This window comes from Corvus moneduloides, chromosome 6 (assembly GCF_009650955.1).
Source record: "Corvus moneduloides isolate bCorMon1 chromosome 6, bCorMon1.pri, whole genome shotgun sequence".
In the NCBI taxonomy this organism is placed as follows: domain Eukaryota; kingdom Metazoa; phylum Chordata; class Aves; order Passeriformes; family Corvidae; genus Corvus; species Corvus moneduloides.
In genome coordinates this window covers 51,510,359-51,525,776 of record NC_045481.1, presented here as the reverse complement: position 1 = coordinate 51,525,776, position 15,418 = coordinate 51,510,359, and the positions used below count along the sequence as shown (strand labels likewise).

Sequence of the window (15,418 nt, the reverse complement as noted above, 5' to 3'; positions counted from 1 at the left end):
CTGAGGCGACAGGAGTTGTCCCCAAGAGGGCCACTGAGGTTCCTGGGGTCTGGAGGTGGGGTTATTTCAGTCTGAGGACAACAACATTCCCTGATGGAGAGTGAAGCCAGCCTTGCATGACGAGTATTAGCAGACCAAGGCAAGAATGTAGACAGCTGTGTCCTTGGAGAAGCAGCAGATGCCAGTTCAGCCAGGAAGAAGTGCTGGCCTTCACATGGAGGTCCCTTCTAGCTGCTTCATAAGAAATTCCTTTCAATGTTGGGAAATAAATTTTAAAAAAAACAAACCAATAAACCAAAAAAAATAACAACAAAAATTCTTTCTTCCTCTCTTTTTTGGGATTTTGGGGAGTGCTTATGGTTTCCTCTGTCCCCTCTTGGTCTCCACAGCCCAGGAAAGATACTGATGTGTGGGGTATGGGCCAGCCCAGGCCTTGGAGATGGTGAGGAGTTGGGGCCCACAGCACACAAGGGCAGGCTGTGGGAGCTGCCTCTGATCATGAGGGTGGAGAAGTGCTGGAGCAGGTGGCCCAGAGAACGTGTGGATGCCCCATCCCTGTAAACATTCTAGGTCAGGTTGGTTGGGGCTTTGACCAATCTGGTCTAGTGTCAGCCGCATCCCAGTGTTCAGCCAAGCCCTTAAATCATTCCCCAGTAATCCCAAGAAAATGGTAGGAGATGTGCTGCTGGTGACCTTGAAGAGCTCCTGTGGATATGGGCACAGCGCAGTGTGAGACTGACCCTTCCCCTGGATTGTCACAGGCTCGTGAATGCTCACTGGGTGTCACCACAACCGTGACGAGGCACAAACCCAGGAGCACAGCGCAGGCATCCCACTGCATCTACACCCACCACGGGGCTCTGGGACACTCTGCTTTAATGAAATAAATTGGATTCCCCTGGTCTGCACCAGCTCTAAGCCAGGCTGGGCACCACAAGGTGGGGTGCTGGCCTGGGGCCACCCCCACAGAACTGCTCACATCTGGCCCTCGGTGCTGGGGTGGGGGAGATGCCCATGGCAATGCCACCCACCACAGCTGGGGCAGCCCATGGGACGGGCCTGTGCCACATCCAGAGTCACCACCCAGCCCCGTTTCGTGTCCCAGCCCAATGAACCCAGCCCTCAGAAGCAGCCTGGAGCCCCGATTAGGGGTCTGGCCTCACCACTGTTGTTCCAATGCGCCAGGTGCAATCGTTCCAAACGTACCAATAATCCACATCGCTGCAGGAAAGTGAACTTCTGCTCATCAGGAGCTCCTCGTGCTGGCCATTGCTCTGCCAAGCTGCCACTCCAGGTGGGAGCTGCCCAATCCCCTTGGCACAGCGTTACTGTGTGCTCTTGGAATACCTGTTTCGTACCAGACGTTTTCTCCCAGGTTTGCAAAACCTCAGCCAAGGGGCCCCCCTTTTCAATTCCAGATCTATTTCCAATTGTTTCAAGCACTAAGAATAACGTGAACCCCCCTTTTTACATGAAAAACAAGGAGCTGAACTCCCCTTTTACCTGTGCCTTGCAAGGACTCTAATCCCTTGCACCTTAGGAGTTATTAGGGCTCCTTTTAACACCTGTGACAGAGCTAAAGGCTTCAGATTTCTTTGCAGCACTGACAGGAGAGAATGATACCAATGCAGGTTGGTTGGGTGGCGTCAGAGAGCCTCAAGAGCTCAGCCCTGAGGTGTCGATGGCCTTGGCAGCCCCTCCCCAGGGACCAGTAAGTGCTCTCCGAATGTAGCCAGCCATGCCTCGTGCAGCAGCTCACCAGCAGCCTTCAAATGGGGATTCCTCTGGTTTATATAACATTTCCTTTTCTCTCTTTGCCTCAGCTTTACCCCCTCTGAAACAGAAATGTCATTTTAGAAAAGGACCATCACATGTGTGTCCAGGTTTATTAACTGCTCCCTTCTAATAGAGATCACTCATAATTTGAAGTAGAGTTTACCTGAACAAAATTAGGATTCTCTGAGAACTGCTATTAAGTGAATCAAAATCATAGGTCAGAACATCAGCAAAGCTGGGAATTTGAGACAAAGCCATAGAAGCTCAGGTGGATGCCCACTGGAAGAAGTCAGGCTGATTAAAAGCACGTGCTCCTTTACTTGTGATGTTTCCCACCTGGCAAATGAAAAGGCTGTGCTTTTTGTTAAAGCTAAAAGAAACAGCACATGTTGTTAAATGAAATATTATGATAAAATTAGATTTTAAAACCCACAAATGGGCTTTGAGAATCGTTACAGATCGTTTTGGGCATTCCATGGCATCAGGAAAAAAGCAAAAAGTAAGATCACTGCTGGCCCCAAAAATGCTCTAAAGAACTTTAGTTATCAAATAGTAGTTGGGAAACAAATAAATATCTAAGAAGTTTATGACCTAACTCTTTCCCTTAGCAATTAGTGTCTATATGTTGGATTTTTAATTTTCCAGCTATAAGAAAATTATGCTTACCTTTGAGAACACTGAACAATGCAGTGCAATAATCTTCTATTTAAATTGTATTTACTTGCACATCCTAATAAAAATACTGTTTCTAACCTCATGTATCACAAACACTGGAGAAGAGAACCCAGGTAAGAGTTAGAAAACCATCTATATTTCAATGGTTTTAACTGGCCACGTATTTCAAAGCAAATGAATGCAACACCAGATCAGAGAGACTGAGGGTCCCAAACACAGCTGGAAAGGTTGGTCTGGTCAAGTGATTTTTCTCAGCTTTGGAGCTTTGCCAGTTTTTTGGGGGGGCACAGATTCCTAAAGAGCAAATAGACACCTCTCCTTTTTCTTGTGATTTTCCTGGGATGGCTCAGATACTGCTCAGAGACCACTCCTCCTCTCTGTTGTGATCAAACACCTGCCCAAGTGCAAGATTACCCAAAGTATATTGTTCCTGACAGAGGAAATGGTGAAAAATACAGCTCGAACGGTACTGGAAACTCCTTATGTTAAATAACTCCATAGTCAGTGGAAGTAATTTATTGAGGTGTTTCTGACCTTGGGTAGGGAAAGACATTGTTGTTTCAAACAAATTAAGTTTAATATTTTTGCACAGTGTTCTGTATTCACAAACACTGGAGCCTCTATGACATACACCAGGTAAATTATGTGAGAATACAAAAATCAGTCATTGCACATACTGGTAAATAAACACATTTACTCCAGAATACCAAAGAGTTTCTTTAAAAAATTTAATTTGTAAAAGCACATTCTTGCAGGTTTATCTAAAACTCTCTAAAGGTCTGAACAAAAAGGAGATGCCTGACTACTCGAAACAGGCCACGACAGTCTTGTGTGCAAACAAGCCTGACATGTTACAGCTATGGTGAAAAAACATGTCAGGTTAAATGTCAGTTCTCATGATTAGGTCATTTTTTGTCAATTTTGATATATTCCATTCTTTAAACCCCATATAATAGAAAGAAAATATAGACCATAACATATCCAAATTCTACTGTATAACATCGGTTTATTTAAGAAAGGCAAAGAGATGAATCAGAAAATGTTTACTGTGGGAATAAAAAGAATCTACTTAATCTGCTTTTTCATTTTCTGGGGACAGAAACATTAATGTAGCACATTTTCTACTTCTTGAAGCTTAAGTAAACAAGTCAGAAACAAAGGTTATTTTTCTTTACAGGCAGATACAGTCTCACCATATTCTAAAATGGGTATTTATTTCTACAGCTGCTCCCAAACACTGGATCTTTCAGGCTCTCGTTAGTTCGATGAAGACAGTGTGGGAAAGCACAAAATCAGCTCAGTGTCTACTAGGAACTCTCAGAAATGAACCACCCCAAGAGTATTTACTTCGTGAGATACTTCTAGAGGTGCAACAAATTACAAAACATCCTCCACAGATATTTTTTTTTGTTTCCCTGCTCTTGAGTATAAGAAATTGTTCAAAAAGGAGAAACAAAAGCCCTGGTCTTGCGACTGTGGGGTAGAGATTGGCTTACTGCATGGATCAATCCCACTCAAAGGAAAAGCAGATGGCTCTCTGTACTAGGTACAGACACTTACATAGAAAGCATGAGAGAGAACAACTTTTCTTAATCTTTTCAACAGAAAAAAATCACTTATTCAGAATTATTTTAGAAGAGGTTTTAAATAACTGACTCTTTCAGAGATATTTTGCAATAATTAACACCAAGGCAAATTAATATCGTGGTTTATGCTGTCACTGTGAACAGAGGGGAAAGAAGATATCACCAATGGAGTTTTTTAAAGACTGTATCCATAGTTCTATCTGTGTTTGCACATCTAAACCTGGAAAATGTTGGGAAAGTCATAAATTAAACCCACCCCACCCTTAATACTGAGAATCCTGCTGGGCATATATGTATGTCCCCTTTAGGCTTTGCATACAACTGTCAGAGGACCTGATTTTCCTGTCACTGAGCACAGGGTTTTAATTTGAAATAAACTTAGTTTCAATCACCAGAAAAGATGTTTACATTTTTAAGATACTAAAAATTATTAAAGCTCCAATATTAGTGGTTTTCATATGCATTTTTCAGTAAGCCACTCTAAGAGGTTTGTTTCTTGCAGACCTTGTTTCTTAGGAAAACTCCCTGTATGATTTGCTAGTTCTTGTGCAGGTTCAGCTATCCCCTATTTCATCCCTTAAATCATGGGCAAGGTTTTGCTTTTCTAAATGCCCTGTGGAGTTGCAGTAATGACATCACTGAATTTGGCAGCACATTTAATGGAAAAGATGAACCTTTTTCATCAACAGATACTCTAGATCCCCCTTCGAGTGTCAGCAAGTCTTCTTGGGATGTGTGTAAGAGCAGACTTTGGCCTCCCTTCCAAATCCAGTTTTCTGAAGTGTTCCTGCCAGCAGTGCCCATTTCTTGCAATCCAGCTCAGCCCACATTTAAACAAAGACAGACAAGAAGACATTTGGACTCTGGCAGGGACACGCAAGCGGGGCATAAGGGAGACACAACAGACATTAGAAAGACACATTTGTTACACCACAGGCTTGGGATTAGGCCTGACGTGGAAATAAATGGGTGAAAACGACATAATGGAGAAATCTGTGCAGAAATGGAGCAGTTTAGATGAGAAACAAATGGTGTGGGCAGAGTTCTTACCGATATAACACAACATAATCAGTGGCCATCAGTCTATCACTGCACACTGAAATCCATGGCTCCCTCTAAGCAGTGCCAAGCAGTGTGCCCATTCTCTGGCAGGAAATCACCCTCCTGCCATTCCCAGCACATCCCCCTGCCGGGCCTGCTGCTGGACTTCCTCCACATCTGCAAATGGAGCTTGTTCGCACTCTGGGTTGCTTCTCTGCAACTGCACTCCTTGGATTCTGTGCTGCCTTTTTCTGGGCTCAGGGCTCAAAATAGTGCAAGTACAACAAAAAGGTCATCTTCTTAAATGCAATGCGAACACAAGGAAAGTTCAAGGAACTTAAAGAGCCACAGGTCCCAGTTTTTGCCTTCAGGAGGAGCTCTTTCTTCAGGATTGGGAGAGCTGTAATTTAATGGCTTCGGTTCGGCATTTTCTGTGCTAAGCTTCCATGCACGTCTCTGCAGCCGTGTCCTCTGACTGGTGACAGACACACAAGGTAGGGGACAGCACACGGGGACAAACACGCACTGTGACAGAGCAGGGTGACAGCGAGCACGTGAGAGCTGCACTGCTCCATGACAAACCCGCTGTGTGTGCTTTTCTGACATGGTGGCTGCTTGCATGAATGCTAAGAGGGGCTCTCATCCTCCAGATCCAGGCAGATAGAAATGAAGAAGAAAAAGAGAAAGGAAGATTATTTTCTGAGAAACAAGCATACCCTCTGATGGGCCCTGTAAAATAAACCCAGCTCTACTGGCATCCTTTCACACTCCTAGAGTCAAGCTGTGCTACGCTAGTAAAGCATCCTGGCAGCCACAAAATCCCAAGTACAAAGCACACTGTTGTCAGGAAGCTTAAATTCATCGTACAGGTGGTAATAAATCAGAGACTGCTGAAAACTACTGCAGTAGGAAAACAGGACTTGGGAAGCGTGGGCTCTACTGTGCAGGTGCTGAGCTTTGATGTACAGTTCAAGAAGCCAAGAAATGTGGCACACTTCCTAAGTGCCACCCTGAGAGTGCAGAGGGGTGAAACCCTTTACATGTGTTCACCAGGGTCTTGCTCAGAAACCTGTTCAGCACTTTAAAATTCCCCAACAACCTTGAACTGCCCAACTTGATAAATACCCAGGTGGAGGATTATGCAATCAGAATTGAAGGCCACCCTACTTCGAAATGAGAACATATACACAGGGATTTAACACACTTTAATTCACAGATACTGAATTTATAGAGCTTTCACTAACTTAGTGTTCTGGGGTGTCCCCATATAGAAAAACCTGCACATGTTTGAAAGAAGAGGAGGTGGGGGGAAAAAAAATTAGGGAGCTTAATGCAAAACAAGGAATTGCAGTAACACAGATTACCAAGAAGCTGAAAAGCAGCTACCACCTGCAAGAAAGTATTTGAAGTGATACCAAATGGGAATTCAATCTCATGGACTTGTGAAGTGTAGCCCAAAAGACAGAATAACCGGTGCTTTTGAAAACAGGAGTTTGGAGGTTTTTTGTACAGAAAAGAAAACCAACAAAAAACCTTGTCATGGTGTCACTGAATTCAGTAACTCTTGAGAATTCATCAGTTAGAGCTGTATCCCAGAATCAGCTTTTTGAGATGACACTGTTACAAATCTTTAAGAGTACACATCACTGCTGCAGCCCTACTTTAAACCAGAAGTTAGAATTAACAGTACACAGAACTTGTATCTTTTCAGCCTACATTGTAAAACATCGAATCCCCAAGTAAATACAGTTAGGAATGAAATAGAACCTCACTAGTTCTTTTCACTTAGGAAAACTCAGTGGGCTTGATTTAAATATTTTGCTGAGCAACTTTTCAGTTCCTGACACTTGCTCAGCATTCTCGTGTTTGTTTGGGGTCTTTCTCATGAATGAATTTGCATGAAACTCCATTTCAGTGCAATTCCATAGCCTGATGAGAACTCTGTAGTTACATGGTTTGGTTTTCCAGTATTCTAAAGTGAAACAGTTTAGTCTTCAGGATGGAGTTCAAAACTGAGACCCTCTGTCTCCTCATGCTCACCCATGGCAATAGCTGGAACAATAAGGAATAATAACATTCCTGGCTGGCAAAGAAAGCCTTCTGCCAATCCAGGCATACAGCACTAAGTGTCAGCGATTTTGTCGAGAAAGCCCGTTTTTTTCTTAGATGAAAAGTTTGTATTTTTAGCATCAAATACCAAATCTCCATGTGTAAGGCAGCAGGAAATGAGACAGAGACTTTACTAGAAAACACTGCTCTACTTGTGTTTAGCACTGGAAGTCCTGCCCTTCAGAAAGAAATGTAGTGGTGCACAAGCCAGCAGCATCATAAGGCAAAACCCATTATTATTATTATTACATAATATGCTGAGATATATATATATATGTGTGTGTGTGTATATATATATATATATATATATAATATAATAGCTATGTTATGTTTTTCCAGCAGGACTGTGAAGCTCTGCTCATACGACAACTGAGGAAATTGCTGGAAACAGCAGCTGCCTCTCAACTAGGTCAACTTGGTACACCTCTAACTACTTCAAAGACCATTTTATTTGAGCTTAAACCACATCTTTGAAAACGTTTTTAAAATAGTGAAAAAATGCTGTAATGTTTAAAGACACATCAGGATCAACACAGTTCTAATTCTAGAAGGACGGGACATTTTCCCTAGGGAAGAGAGCAGGATGGTAATAATTGGGTTATCTTCTGCTAGCCCAGACTGGATGAAGACCTCCTGCTATGAGGTGCCAGGGCTCATAAACTTGTTTGAACACTGAACTTTAGAGGCTGGACTTGGTGATCTTGGAAGTCTTTTCCAGCCTTACTGATTCCATGAGCACTGCCCAGAGCCCACCCAGCACACTCTGGTTTTGTGTACTGGTGAGATTTTCTGCACTGGCAAAATAAGTGATCTCAGGATGTAATTTTCCAGCACATCAAGACTAAATGTCAAGATTACACTTACCTAGATAGTAGGCCTTAAAAGACAAATTAAAATTCAAGGGGAGTGAAAATATTCCTGCTGTTACTTGATAAGTCAACATAGGAAAGGTACACGATTTCTTACATGATGTTCAAGAGTGCCTAAGAGAATTAGGAAGTGCACTCTTGCCAGGACTTTGGAATTCTCCTCACTTGGTGTGTCCTCATCACACTGACAGATTGCTGCAGTCACAGTCTGGCAGCCTGCATGGAGCTGCAGGATCAGAAGCTTACTAAAGCTTACTAAAATCTCCTAAATGCGAGCTCAAGCTTCAAACTAAGCTTAAGGAAAGAAAATTTTGAACAAATAATCCCCTTGCAATTTCATCCAAACTGTAAGCATTAAACTTAGCTAGATTTTAATGTTAAAATTTATAAAAATGTTTATAAATTACATTCTGTTACTTTTAGAGAGTTCACTTCATAAATTACGGACACTTCTAATGGCATTGTGCCAACTGGGACAGCCTCAGTAAGGAGCCAGAGATACCGGGTGAAATGTGAGAAACACTGTAAACATCCCAGCTCAGTATAAAAGTAGTCATAAATCATGAGGCTCAGTGTTTTGAAAATCAGATGTGCATGACAAAGTGGGCAGTAACAAATTTTGAACAACTGAGTCACATCCAAGGGAAAGAAAAAAACAACAAAAAAATACAAAAAGGCAATTTGCAGCACAATTGCCAGGTGTCTCAGTCTGCTACATAAAAGCATAAATAGGTGGTTGCATTAACTGAACCTCTGCAATGTGTTCAGGAATAATAGTTTTAAAACAACTGAGGCTGCAAAGTAAAACACAACCAACAACACATCACTGTCAGAAGGAAAAGCGTATCAGATGGTTTGTCCTTGCTAGTTTTTCTGCACTTTTAGTAACCAAAAATAACACAAGGTAAAAAAATTGAAGCCTCAGTGGAATCATTGACAAGATTTCCATAGAATTCAACAGCATCAAGATTTTATCCTAAGGGACTGGTTAGTGACGTGGTTTCTACAGAGGTGGCAGAAAACTTCATCTTTTGTTTGGTTCAGGGAGCACTAAATTGGGTTCTGAGCACGGCAGCACCACCTGGCATCCACCAGCCTCGAAGCACTGCTGGCAATCCTCTCAGCAAACAGAGATGGACACAGACAGGCCAAAAACCGCGAGTTCCGTTCAACTCGTTGTAACAGAGGCACAAAGATTTGCACAAAGTCAGACACTCAGCTGGGATCAAAGCCCAGGTGACCTGATCCCTGGGCCTATGTTGAATCAGCCTAGAGGCCTGTGTTGATTTTAACACAGAGTTTGACTCTTTGGGACTTTTTTTGCCTGTACCCAAGCACAGAATAGATCATGAGTATTCAAGGTACCTGTGAGGTTCCGACTCTCAAGTAGGACTTTGTTACACTTCACGTGCTTAACAAGCTTTTGTCAGAGTAATTTTCAAACTGCCATCACAGACTGAAACAAAACCATGATAAGCTTCCAGTGTTATTGTATAATCCAATTATGATGTGAGAAGGAAAGGTTTTTTCTCAAAAATGTAAGCATCATTTTTCTGAACAGTGTCCTCTTCCTAGAGCCATTTAGCAAACCAGAGCACTGGTTCCATTAAAGAGTTTCTGGAAAGCCAGTTAATTCAAGTCTTCTCAGTGAAGGTATAGATAAACATACCCTTACTGAAAAAGGGGAATCGAAAATGTATAGGCAGCTAAATAAAATACAACATACAAAATAAGTTTTAATGCATTTTCATCCAATATACAGGCATTTGTGAGTATCAGCTACTGAGCTACAGTTCATAGCAAAACACCAAAGCATTGAGATAGTTGTGCAAATTCTTTTCTTAGTTCCTTGGCGAGCAACAAAAGGAAATGAAAAATATCTACACAATTAATTTCGAGCACTTACAGAGCAGAACCCTGGAAGGTACTTTTTGTACATGAGGAATGACAGGAACCTGATTTCATTAAGTAGCACGTACAAGAGAAGCCTGCACCTACAGTTAGATTAACTCTACTGCAAGATTTATAGGTATAAAACTACTTTATTCTAGTCATCCAAATGAGGCCTTTTGAGAAATCTGAGTCATCAGCCCATAATTCTAATAAAGGTGACTGTTGTGCTGTCCTTAATTGCCAAGCAAAGATATCTGATTGGTGAGCACAGGCTTCTGTAAAACCAGGAAAAGTCTCACAAATGATGTTTTAGGAGAGCAATGAGATAATATGGGGCAAAGAGTTAGACTGCCACAGGATCAACCCCAAAATCTTCCCTCTGACACCTGCAACACATTAGGAGAAACCTTCTCTGCCCAGAACACCAGGCAACCCCCTCTCTTGTCCTAGTACAATAAACAAAGACAAAACATTCTGATACTGGTCTAGACTCATCATCCCTTCAGGGCAAAAACTCTTGTTTCCCCATCCTTGTTTTATCCTTATGTGAGATCACAAATTAATTGATAATAAAATTTATAAAAAGCTATGATACAAGAACTAGGAATGGTTTTCCATAGTAAGGACAGGATTGATTTTTCTGATTTTTTAATGGGCATCACCCATTAGGGTAGGGTAAGATTTTTATAGCAGAAAAGTAGGTCTAGTGCCCAATACTTTTAGAGACCTCACTGGTGTCTCTGCTTGTTTAAAGGCCCTCCTTTGTTCATCACAAGGGAGCAAAACCTCAGAAAGTTTGAATTGATGGCATTGGTTCACCATGACCGATAAAACTCTGTGGTGTCATTTGACTCCACAATGATATTTTTCAATTGTGCAGCCACCAGATTTCATTACAGAGCCCTTTTCACTCCAGCTCCTTCAGGGCTAGGGCCTCATGAGGACAGCCAGCTGGGAACTCCAGCACTATTGTAAGGCAGCTTGAATAGCAAGAGATTTGCCCAGTAATTATTACAAAACCATTCTCACTGATTTCTTAACAGCAGAATTTCTAACAGGAGCCTGTGACATAAGTATTTTATGTGCCATATATTATCCTACAAAAGGAGCAGAGTGATGCCTAGCTTCTAAAATATAAACTGTTTTAGGCCACCAACATACTGCAGCTCACAAAATCACTTTCAACCTTTAGGAAAAAAAAAGGAAAAATAAGGCAGCACTACAAAGGGAATCTAACAGCCTGCCTCCAGGCTTGTGGACAGCTCTGCTCATTGATTTGCAACCAATGGTTTGGAAACTGAATGTTTACTGAGAAAAATTCTGATTATATTTTAGGCAAGCTTTTTTATCTGCTACCTTTTAATGTGTTAATTTACTCTACTGAAAAGCCAAAGGGCCAAATCCACCCCTCTGATAAGGCTTCTATTGTAGGAGCATCACTGAATGTGCACCAAAGGCATTATTCATCTGTGGAGAGATCACTGAGCAATATTGTCAAACACTTCTGAGTTGTACATCCTTGAAGAGCAGATAAAGGAATTGTGAAGAGAATGAGAAGGAACAGAACATCAGAGATGAAGAAAATTAGATAAAGGGCCAGGAAGAAACTGTTTGATGTAAACAGAGTGACAAGTTAGATTAAGAACTCTCATTAAAGCATGCAGTATTTGCCCATAAGCAATTCAGGCAAGGAATTTGTTTACAACTCTGCCAAAATCAACAGCAGATGCAAAGAATCATCAATATTGGGATTTTAAATAACACTAAATCTACTGTATCCAAACACTCACTAAGACTGTGTGAAGGAAATACACAGCTCAGGGCCATTCTGTTCTTTGTCACACTGAGTAAACAAGGTTATGCCCTGTTGCACACTGAATGCAGGCCCAGCAGAAGTTACTAAGAGGAGTGTACCATTAACTACTCCTTGGTTACTTTAGCATGCACATGTCTCTGAAAATACCTGCTGGTACCAAGATTTTATTACTGGTGTGGAAGAAAATGTAAATTTGTGAGGAAAATGTAATTTCATTTAGACTGTATGCTGAGACAGAACCTGGTTTGACCTTACCAAGTTAGGAGAATAAAATTTAGAGATGTGCTGGAAAACTTGTGGTATCACCTTGCATGTGACCTTCACCAGAAAATATCCAGCAAAAATTATCCATCAGAAATTATATAGATTCGAAACTAATCTTTGAAACTGCTTCCACAGCAGAAGGTGAAGGCCAAGTGAATCAAACCCAGTACCTGGCTCGACTATAGTGAGGAGTTAGGGTTTTGGCACAGGCCATTAGGAACAAATCCTATTCTAACTGAACCAGATTTAATGAGAGTTCCCCATTCCTTAGTCCCAGGTTAACATCCCCCTCTAGTGACCTCAATTTATTGTGGGGAGTTTTTCCCTCAGCTGCTCATTGGCTGATGGCCCTGTACGATTCTGTTAAGATGATGGGAATTTGAGTCACCACTTTCCTCCTGGCATGGTTACAGGTTTAAAAAAAACACTGGCTGGGAAGAACATGCAGTGAGAGTGAAGTTACACAATGTGCTGGCAGCAAAACTGTCCCAAGAAGCTGAACTCGCAGCCCTCCCCCAGCCCCTCATTCTCCCCCTTTTGCAGGAGTTCACTGCACATGAGTTTCCTTTCATGCCAATTCCCAGGGGGGTGGTCATGATCTGAGTCAGACCATTGTTATGATCTGGGTTAAAAATAGCCCTTCCTAACCCAACTCCACCACCAAAGCCAGCAGATTGTGTATTTGCACCACGAGACACTGGGTTCCTTTGACACAGTGTTGTGCGCGGACAGAGGCAGAAAACTGTGTCAGGTGCCGCTTTCTCAGGCGCTAGAGTGAGCGTGTGACTGGCAAGGCACAGAATTCAAGCCATGCAGATCCAACCATTCCCATGCTGCAGAGTTCTTGAAATCCACCTCACACCTGAATACCAGCAATTGGAATCCCTGACTGGTTTTGCAGTAGTCCGAACAAGAAACTCTGGTGGTCACTGCAGCTAGTTTTTAAAGGCTGACGTGAGGTAAGCGAACGCCTAAGGGCCTTCTGTGTTAAATCCAAAGTGAGATGACAGATGGGGATGTGAAATTGTGGGAAACCACCAGCTACAGAGAAAAACAAAGCACCCATGTGCAAAGCCAAAGTATGGCCCTGCAGCTCATGACTCAGCATTTTGATCATTTATTGAGGGAACTGATCCTCATTCCTTTCAAACAAAAGCTGTTTTTCCATTTTATACCATTGCATGGAAAGGATTCTTGCAAAAGGATTGTGGAGGGAAAAAAAAGACAGAGCTTTCTGTTAATTAAAGATAATATTTGACAAGCTGAGTATATCAAGAAAGCACTGTTTAAAGCCAGCAGACTTTCTTCCCATAGATTGTTTAAAAGATTAGAAAAAATGCTGGCAATTATTTATTTTCACCTCTTATCTGAAATTTCTTTGTCTGTATACTGGGAAGGAGAGCTGAAGGTGAAGGGAGCATATTTCTTTTGTTAGTTGAAATGATACAGTCCAAATGGCACAACCTTAAGGAGAGCTTTATGGCCTGTCCCCTGCAGTCAAAAAGGGTCTGTCAGCTATGAGGCAATCAGACTTGATCTCATTTTTGCATTGCATAATCTCTGTGCAGTGCAAGAGTTTATAAGGACTGAAAAAGGAGGGCCTGAATACACACAGTATGAAACACAGCTACTACTTCGCTCACATTTCAACACCCTTCTGGTGAACATATAAATTCTATTACTCTGTGTGCCATTTTGGACAACGTGGTACAGAACAATGGCAGCAAGACCATTATTTTTAAAGGTGTTTTACAATGTGCTTTCAAGTTGCAGCTCCTGGCTTTTGAGATGTTCAGGAGAGAAGATAATAACGGCTTGTTCTTTGCTTGTATTTTGTTTTGAAATGGTATTTGTTTATATATTCCAGATAAATCAGAAAAAAGGAAACACAAAATCTGCACTATTTTAAGCTATTCTGTGTCCTGCCAGTGTCTCATTTGTATGCAGCATACACTAGATTTGCCTAGAAGGATTTAGCTCAGTAGCTGGCACGTTTACATCAGAGAACAACATACAGAGTTTCAATCAATTTCAAGCATTCTTACAGTGGGAAATAAATATGAAAAGTGGTTGTTGCCCAAAGTTCAAAAAATGCAATTGACAAATTGTAAAAGCTCAAAAGGCCAGACAAATTTAATAAAATATTTCCATTTACCTTCCTCAGCTTTACACAGCCTGTTCAAAATAATAAGATTCTCTGCAGAATGCCTTTATCCAACTGTTTATATCACTTCATACAAAATATGTGTTTGAATTACCACAGCAATACAAGGATATAAATTCCCAGCCCACGAAATGCCAAATTCAACATAAGCTATGCTTTCTTGGCATCTAGATGTTTTCCTTTTCCCTTTCTGTACTGCAAATACATTTCCACTTGAAACAAATTAAAAAGCATGTAGGTGTTAAAACATAATGACAGCTTAGAATTCAAGTGACTTGTGCAACATTATTTTGTGCTTTCTACTTCTCCATTTCCTCCTACTGCAATTAAAATTCATCATGCCCTACTACATGTACATGTACTACAATGCATCAAGTTCAGTCCAGTAGAGGTTTTCAACCTTCAGACACGGCTTTATACTACATGAGATCCTTGCACAATCAAAAAAAAAAAAAAAAAAAGTGCATCTTTTTTCCTCATCTTTCTCTTATGCTGGATGATGTGAAGCTCTGATTAGTTGATGCAGGAATGCAACCTTGAGGTACGATTGCAGCCTCGGAATGATTCTTAAATGTAAAAAGAAACTTTTGGAGCGCTCACGCCCTTTCTGGATTTTAAAAAAAGACACCACTGTCATGGTGCTACTGGAGCCACGGTACAGTACATCATGGCACACATCCATAACATAGCCAGGGACATGAGAGACAACTCCTATTTACAAAAACTTGATGTCACTTCCAGAAAAATATGACAGGAAAAAAAAAGGAAAATATAATTTCTTGAATGTCCTGAATTTTTAAAAGATTCCTTTTACTTTCTCTTCAGCAGCAGAGTGGTCCTCCACAACTGCATTTTTCCCTGACCTTTTTAGTATGGACCATAAGCGACACCAGCAGGAATTGGGGATCATATGGCAAACTGCTTCCTTCGAGAGGATGCTCACCCACGCCCCTTTACTCACAAGCCAGCTTGCTGTCAAAACTGGAAAGGGCAATGGCAAAGGCTTGTAGTGCACACATTGGGTAGTTGTAGTCCATGGTGAACACGTCCTCAGCCACGCGGCCAAACTGCATCACGATATAGTCAGCTGCAAGAGAGGTCAGACACGGCAAAAAGCGTTACTGCTGTTTGCAGGCCTCACTAAATAATCTTCATCCAGCACTACCCTCTGTCCCAGATCAACAGAATACCAACCAAACATGCTCACTCATCACACTTCACAGCA

At 41.6% G+C, this 15,418-nt stretch overlaps 1 protein-coding gene across 7 annotated transcripts in view; it reads right to left on the bottom strand.

Moving 5' to 3' along the window:
• Positions 1–2,952: 2,952 nt before the first annotated feature.
• TUB (TUB bipartite transcription factor) overlaps positions 2,953–15,418 on the bottom strand; it is a 146,364-nt gene continuing 133,898 nt past the window's right edge. For all 7 annotated transcript variants that reach the window (XM_032113079.1, XM_032113081.1, XM_032113076.1 and 4 more), the window contains one exon: positions 2,953–15,280. In XM_032113079.1, the coding sequence (XP_031968970.1) occupies positions 15,147–15,280 (134 nt within the window). In that variant the 3' untranslated portion in view covers positions 2,953–15,146. The remainder of the gene's footprint in view (positions 15,281–15,418) is intronic.